General features: G+C 53.8%; 1 protein-coding gene across 1 annotated transcript in view; it reads left to right on the top strand.

The window, feature by feature from the left end:
* Positions 1 to 8,158, top strand: part of ELAVL1 (ELAV like RNA binding protein 1) — a 19,909-nt gene that overhangs the window by 1,283 nt on the left and 10,468 nt on the right. Inside the window, exon 2 of the mRNA XM_007460617.1 lies at positions 6,145 to 6,248. Coding sequence (XP_007460679.1) covers positions 6,145 to 6,248 — 104 coding nt within the window. The remainder of the gene's footprint in view (positions 1 to 6,144; positions 6,249 to 8,158) is intronic.

The following is an 8,158-nucleotide window of genomic DNA, read 5'->3' as shown; positions in this document are numbered from 1 at the left end:
TCCCTACACTGAAAAATAATTTCCAAGTCAAAAGCCGTATTTATTATAGAAATCTAATATTTTATTGTATTTCAATTTACATTAAAGTAGAGTAATATTTTTGAACCCCATGTACTCATCATCCTGCTTCATCGACTTTCAGCCTTTGCCAGTAACGTGAAGATGCCTGTACCCGAGATGACTCGTGTAGAGGCTGGCTGACTACTGTACAGGGAGTTGGTTCATCAGAATGGGACTTTGAACGCAAAAGTCCTTTAAGGACCCTTCCAGTTCTGAGATTCTGCAATGTAATAAATGTCTTCAAAATAGGATCTTTAGATAATACACAAAATTGAAGTGTTGGAATGCTGTAGAAGCCACACTCTCTCTCCAGTTCCAGGAGACCATCCTGAATAAGAGAGTCCTTGTTCAGAGGGGTTTGAAATTCTCCTGTGCTGCTACTGAGTCTTTCCTTTCTCCTTTTATGTTCTGGTGGAAGGGAATTTTCAGTCGTGTTGATATTCCTGACTTCTTTGTCTCTTGGCTTGTTGTGGTTTTCAAAGGAATGTGAGCTATGTTAATAGGAACACCTAGATTTGGCAAGATCAGTCCAGAGAGAACTGGTTTTGAGAACCAGCGAAGGCAGCAAAAGTGTAATTTGGAAATTATTTCAGTACAGAAATAGTCCTTTTCTGCTCTCTGGGCAAAGTTGAGCGTAATGCACCGGGAGTTGTGGAGTGGGTGGGCCTGGGTTGGCATTTCAGCTCTGCATCTTGCTAGCAGTTCTTTAAACTGAATGAGCTTGACTTTATGGAAAACTTACTGCATTCACTTTTCTCCTCCTGCCACTGTTGTGTGAAAACTAATTAGAGGCTGCTCCCGGGGCCGTGGCCTCACATCTCACTCCCTTTTGTCCTTTATTACACCGCTCTGGTGAAACCCCGGACTTTTTTTTTTTATGTTCGTCCGACTGCTTTCTCTTGGCCTGGCTCAGGTGCCCACCCCAGAGAGAGTCTCGCACCCCAGCAGACAGGCACCCCGCTTGATCAAACCCCCAACTGAGTTCACAACACGGGCATCCCTGTGCCACAGCAGCCACTTCAGCGCATTTTCTCCCCTGAGGCCCCCTTTCCTCTCACATGATGACCGCTTCCTACTTCACAGTGAAAATAACAGCTGTCTCACTTCTGTGCTAGATCCCTTCCCTTCTCGGCATCCCAGGAACCTCAAGTTATTTATGCAAGTACCCACTTTCCTGGTGGGTCTTTCCAGGATCACCTGCCAGCATTCAAACACGCTCCAGCCTCTGCACTGTTTAAGAGATGCCTGGACTCCCTCTAGCTCACGGTTTCTCCGTTGACGTTTGGAACTAGATAACTCTTGTGGGAGGGCCGTCCTGTACATTGCAGGCTGTTGAGCAGCATCCCTGGCCTTCACCCAGTAGATATGCCAGGGGCACCTTCTGAGTTGTGAAAACCAAAAAATGTTCCCAGATGTTGCCATGTCCCTGGGGAGCAGAATCGCCCCCGACTGAGGAGCTGCTCTAGCTGACGTCCTCCCTCTCCTCCCAGTCACAGAGCCGTCTCCTCTGTCTCTTCTTTTTGGAAGCTTCCTCTTCCCTCGGGTCCATGAACCTGGCTTTCTCCTACCTCTGAGGCCTCCCTCTGTCTCTCTTGCGGCTCCTTCCCAGCCGCTGACCTAGGCAGTCCTCGGCTTATTCCCATGCCTCCTCTTCTTTCTAAGCCAACTGTCGGGTCAGCGGATGCACACCCACAGCTTAGCTGGACATTCAATTTAGCCACCTCTCTTTCAACCAGAAAGTTCTCCCGAGAGAACTTTCTAGGCCCTTCAGCCTCTCAGTGTTTCCCAAACTGACCTTGACTCTCCCACAAGCTGACTGCTTATTTCCCAGGGTCCGCATCTTAGCAGATGGCACACTGTCCACTCAGTGGCTCCAGTCGGAAGCCTAAGCATGACCTTTGACGTGTGTCCCTGACCCTTGTCCTTCTGGTTGCTTCCATCCTTTTTCCTCCATCTCCCCTGCCACCATCTTAGACCAGGCCACATCGTCTTCTGCCTGCCCTGTTGCTTTAGGCTCTTAACTGGCCAGCCATGCTCCCTCCAGCCCATTCTCCCAACTGCGGGCAAAGGACTCTCTCTTTAACATACCAGATGTACCCTGTCACTCACCTGCTTTAAAAGCCTTCACTTTCTGGGCCCCGTTTGCTTTAGGATGTCTTTCCTGGCCTGATATACTCGGCGTGAGATGCTCTTTGGGTCCCCATAGCAATCAGGCAGACCTGCAACGTGGGTTTCCACACTGCACTGGGGTTGGAACTTTCTGGTGCAGTAGGTCCTTATGGTTCTTGGAGGCAAGGACCCTATTGTATTCCCAGATGTAGCCAGAGTCAGTGTTTGTTGAGTGAATGAATGAGTAGATCTAGGGATTGGGGGAGAATGCAGATCAACATAGACATTCATTCATTCAGCAAATATTTATTGAGTGCCGACCATGGGCCAAGCACCAGTGATAGAAGGAAGCAGGGACACGGTGGTGGCTGGCATGCTGAGAATGTTTGATGTGCTGGCCTCGAGATTCAGAGTGTTTCTGGCCAGCCAGGCCCCCCTGTGGGAGACATGCATTTGTTGATGCCTGTTCCATCCACAGTCACTACCTGGCCTTACTGTGCAGCCCTGCCCTGCTCTCTGTCCTGGTGTCTAGCCCCTCCTCGGATGACATATGGCCCACGTGGGACCGTGAGCCAGCCTCTACCTTGCTGCATTACGTCATGCCGGCCACTTGGTCCCCCGACTCCAGCCTACATGCTCAGCTTCTGTCTCATTGCTTTGCACCTCTGGTCAGGATAAAGCCCATACCCTGGCCTGCAACTCCCAAGTCTCCTTGAGACCCTGTCCCCCTCTTCCCCAGCCACTGCACCCCCCCATTCACCCTCCTCTTGGGCTAGACTGAGCTGCTTGTCATTTCCCAGACACACCCTGCTGTCACACTCCTGTGATTTCTCCAGTACTCTTCCCGCTGTAGGGATGCCCTTCCACACCTACCCAGCTGACCACATTTTTCTTAATGCGAATCACCTTTGTTCCTTTTAGAAAAAAATTTAACATGAGACAAACAGGAAGAAAAGTTTAAGTTACCCATAATCCCACAACTGTTAGCTTTTTGGTTCATGTCCGTCCAGACTGTTTTCTTTACATATTTATGGTTGTGAGCAGTCATGTGCTTTTACAAAAATGGGCTCACACCTCCCAAGCTGTGTGGGGAACTTTTCTTCCTGTATCTGTGAACATTTTTCCCTGTCACTGAACATAGCTGTCTCATGGTCACAGGGGTTGCATGGTATTCTATTGCATGCAGGTTCTGAGTTTACAACAGGTTGTAACTGTTTTTCCATAGTTACAAGCCCGGTTGAGATAAATATCCTGGCACAAATCTTTGCTGACTGGGTATTTCTGTAGGAAGTCTTCCTAGAAATGAACCGCAGAGGGGAGAGAGTGTAGTTTCTAAAAGCTCTTGACCCTTATTGCCAACTGGCCCTCCAGGGGTCTGCGGTTCACCCTCTGCTCGGCCCTGCCATCCCCTAGGCCAGGCAGGGTTTCTCACCTCCTAAGTGAAAAATGACATCTGATCGTGGTGGCAGTTTGCATTTCTAGTAAAGTTCATCTGTTCTGGCTGTTTGTCCTCCTCTTTTGTAAAAGGACTCTTGTCCTTTGCCCGTCTTCTTTCCTTCGGGGACATTTGCTACTTCTTATTTATTGCCTAATTAATTCACTCATCCACCCCAAAGACCCAGTGTCTCTCCATCAGTGATGTCTTCCCTTGAGCCCCGTGGACCTTTAGAGAAAGGACTCACATTGCAGAGGAGGGCCTCGTCCACGGGGCACTCACCTTCCTCAGCTGTGCACCCCAGGTCAGTGTGAGGAACACTAAGGGATTAAAACATTACATCTGGCTGCTCTGGTTCACGAAAGCAAGGCGAAATGCCATGGAATCGTCTCTTAGTCTTAACCCTTGTCTAAAGAGAGAGAAAGATGTTTGGCAATGCAAGAGCACTGGCCCAGGGGTCACCCAGCAGAGCGCCCCTTGTGGAGACAGCCTTGCTTTCTCCAGGGCAGCGGCTCCCGGGTGCCGGCCCTTGACCAGCCGCAGCACCTGGGGACTGGGAGAAACGCCTTTCAGGCCCCAGTCAGACCCACTGAGTTGGCCAGTCTTGGTGTTTGAACCTTTCTGGAGGGAGGGCAACGCCGGTGCCGGGCATAGTCAGAACCACAGCTGAGAAGCAGTGCCCTTCCTACAGTGCAGGGAAGTGAGAGCTGGGGGGCGCTGGCCTCATACATCCCTAGACCAGGCCCAGGGTTTATTCATCTTCCGTCCCCGTCCTTTCCCTCATCTCCCGCCCCTCCGCCCTCCACCATATCTCCCATCCTGGGCTCTGGTTGCCCCCACTCCTGACCCTGGCAGGCCTTGCCCTCCTCAAGCCCCAGCAGCCTGTACAGGATCCACGCACTGACCAGGCTTGTGCCTGAGCACCACCCCCCTGCTCCCCGACCAGACCTTAGACCTCCCTCATTCAGGGCTGGTCTTCCATCGCCCCTAAAGCAGGAGGGGGCAGCAGCTGACCTGCCTTCAAGGCACTGACTGCAGTGAGCCCGCTGCCTCTAGGGGGCAGGATCATCTATAAGGGGCTTGGAAGTGTGGATCCCAACGCCTGCCCGACGTCCTGGGTCCTGGGCTGAGGAGGGCCCTGGGGGGCTGCATCGTTACCCCGCGTGGCTTGTGGCCCCTATTAGAGAAACAGTAACTTGGGAAGTGAGGGCCTTCCCCCAGGCACCTGCTCTGAGCACAGCCCATTAAGTGGGGGCTCTTCTGCATAACCACGGGGAGCCCCACTCCTGTCGTGCACTTCCAGCGACAGTTCTCAACCTGGGCTCTGAGTTGGAATCATTGGGGAGCTTTACAAACAACTGAAACTGTCTCCACTCCTGCCTCGCCCACCCCCATTCTGATGTCATTGGTCGGGACGTGGCCTGGGCAGTGACAGTTTTTAGCAGCCGCCCTGGTGATTCTAACAAGCGGCTAGAATTGAGAGCAGTTGGTTTATAGTGAAGGAAAGGGTGGAGGTGGGCACTCAGCACTGTGTGTTAACGCTTTAGTCACCGGCCTCATCCAGTGGACGAAACCAGGGGCTCCCCTTCATTCCTCACCCGCCTTCCCTCTTGGCGCACACAGCTGCCCACCACAGAGAGTAGAACACTCCAACCCTCCCGGGGACCCACAGCCCCTCTCCTGCTGTGCCGTGTCCCTCCTGTGTATCCAGTTGGTGGTGACTCCTGCCACTTCTGAACAGTTCCCCAAGAGGGAGTGGGGACACCCTGCTTGTAAGCCTGGACTTCTTTGGGAAGAACTCAGGTTTGCACCTGCCTTACGATTCCCCCAGGTTTCGGCTAATGAGGTTGTTGCCGAGGGAGCTGCTGCCAGGGGGGCTCTGCATACCTGGCCAGGGCTGTGAAGGTGGGGCCCCCGGCTTCTCCCGGTGCTTCCTTCCTCCTCCCCGAGCTGGGCGGCAGGTTTGGGAAAGTGAGGGCAACCGACACTGGGTGGCGCCAGAGCCCAGCAGGCCTTCCCACTCTGGGTGTGGAAGTGGTGGAAAACAGCCTGGACACTGACAGCTGATCGTAGTCAGGTTCTCCCCACCAGCCTGTCCTGTGTGCTGCTGTGACTGTCCTCCTCCTCACCGCCCCCACGCAGTCCCCCGCGGAGCCACACAGAGCGGCCGGCACCAGTGGGACGGCTCCTTGTCACTGCTTTGATGATGGGTTCCCTAGGATGCCCTTAGTAACACAGTGTTTCTCTTTAAATAAACTTTTTTTTAAAAAGTAACATTTTGTAAATTTGTTCCTTGCAGAAAATGTACAGGTTTGCCAAGGGAGGGTAACAGATAAACCATCAATATAGATTGTAACCATCGATCTCTAACTCCCACCTTCCCAGAGGCCTTGGATCTTAGCGTTCTCTCTCGGTCTTGTCTCTGCTCTTGTCCTTTTGAGCCCAGTCAGACATAGTCCTGTTCATCCTCCCCATCTCTCTGTCTTGCTCACTCACTGGCTCTCAGTGGCTCACCCATGTCCCTGTGTTCTCCCACACAGGACACAGCTTGGGCTATGGCTTTGTGAACTACGTGACTGCAAAGGATGCAGAGAGAGCGATAAACACACTGAACGGCCTGCGGCTCCAGTCAAAAACCATTAAGGTAAGGACCTGCAATCACCATCTCGTTCATTCCTGGCTGCACAGAGGTCTGGCCTGGGTGAGAGACCCCCCCCCCCCCAACCCTTACTTCACCATCACCGTCACCGCACCATTAGCACAGTTGCGCCTTAGAGGCCTGCCGCTTTTCCAGGGCATCTGGGGGACCTCCTGTCTGCTCAGAAGAGAGGCATTGCGTGTCAGATGTGTGTCGGGTGGTGACCGTCCCAGGCCTTGTGCCTCTGGCTCATGTCCTCCTCAGCCCCACCAGCAACGGGACGGTCCCCGTGAAGGACTTAGGCTGGGACATCCCTCTCCCTGGCCCCGGGTGTCCCTCGTACGTTGGCTCACAGCAGCCTCCTCCGAAGGCCTCCCCACCGGTCTCTTCTACTGGCCAAGGTACTCCCGTCCTCTTGCAGCTCCCTCTTGCCCTCCTGCTTGCGCCCGGTTGTTGCTGTGGCGGCGGCGGCGGCGGCGGCGGCAGCAGCATCGTCCCTCCCGCCTCCTGCCCAGGCTTCCCTTCCTGCTCCGTCACTGGTGTAATCCTTCTCCCACCAGTCATTCAGCATTCATTTGGCAAATGTTTATGAGTGCCTACTATGTGCCATGCGGTGAACAAAACAAATTCCATGCCCTTGTGGGGCTGGGCCTCTGTGTGTGTGCGTGCGTGCGTGTGCACAAACGATAAACAAAACAATGAAAGCCAGGTGTGGCAAAGGTAGGCGTCCCAGGGGCACCGTGTCCTGGGGGGGTGGTTCATGATGACTTGAGGTGACTTGAGGGGAGTGAGGGAGCCATGCAGCACCAGCTGGGAGGGCCTTGGGCAGACCGTCATCAGCGTCATTCCCAGTTCAAGGGCTGTGTGGCAGCTTCCTGGGACAAGTCAGCGAGTCCTCCAGGCCTCAGGGTGGCTTCCCCAACCTTGACGCTCCTCTCAACCTGCCACTGCTAACCACGCCCTCCTTCTCTCAGCTCGGAGCCCCACCTCCTCCCCACCCCAAGTGTCTGTCTTCAGGCTCTGCCTACCCCTGGACCAACCTTGGGTTTTCCCGACCATCGGTCCCTGCCGAGCCCTCCTGTAGAATATGCCTCCTACGCCCGCCCCACGCAGGACCTTGACCCGGCTTCCTGCAGCAGCCTCTCAGCACTGTGCCCACTGCCCCTCACCTGCAGACTGGCGAGTCAGCCCTCATTCCTGAGACATACGCCTGCCAGAGTCACCAGAGTTGTGTCCCTCGACCCGAAGCCACTGGAATGAGATCATCCTGTTGAGCTTGCATCTTCCTAGTCCTGAGGGCCGGAAGTCCAAGATCCGGGTGTTGGCAGGTTGCATGCCTTCGGAGGTCTGTGGGCTGTGAAGGAGGATCTGTTTCGTGCCCCTCTTCCGGCGCCTGGTGGTCACTGAGTCTTGGGCAATCCTCAGCTTATAGAAGCATCACCCCAGTCTCTGCCTTCATCTTCACACGGGGTTCTCCCTGAGTGCATGTCTGTGTCCAAACTTCCCCTTTTTATAAGGACCTCAGTCATTGATTTGGGGCCATCTTATTCCGCTTTGGCCTCATCTTCACTAATGGCATCTATAATGATCCTGTTTCAAATGAGGTTACATTTTGAGGTACTGAGGGTTAGTACTCCAACATGTGAATTTGTGGGGGAACGTAATTCAAAAATTCCTTGTTCTTCAAAAACCTCTCACAGGAATATTTCCTAAGAATAGGACAGTAGGGCTTCCCTGGTGGTGCAGTGGTTGAGAGTCCGCCTGCTGCTGCAGGGGACACGAGTTCTTGCCCCAGTCCGGGAGGATCTCACATGCCGCGGAGCGGCTAGGCCCGTGGGCCGTGGCCGCTGAGCCTGCGTGTCCGGAGCCTGTGCTCCACAATGGGAGAGGCCACAGCAGTGAGAGGCCCACGTACT

The sequence above is a fragment of the Lipotes vexillifer genome, unplaced genomic scaffold (assembly GCF_000442215.2).
Source record: "Lipotes vexillifer unplaced genomic scaffold, Lipotes_vexillifer_v1.1 scaffold1011, whole genome shotgun sequence".
NCBI classification, from domain to species: Eukaryota; Metazoa; Chordata; class Mammalia; order Artiodactyla; family Lipotidae; genus Lipotes; species Lipotes vexillifer.
The sequence above is the reverse complement of the archived record's forward strand: the minus strand, read 5'-3'. Positions and strand labels throughout refer to the sequence as shown.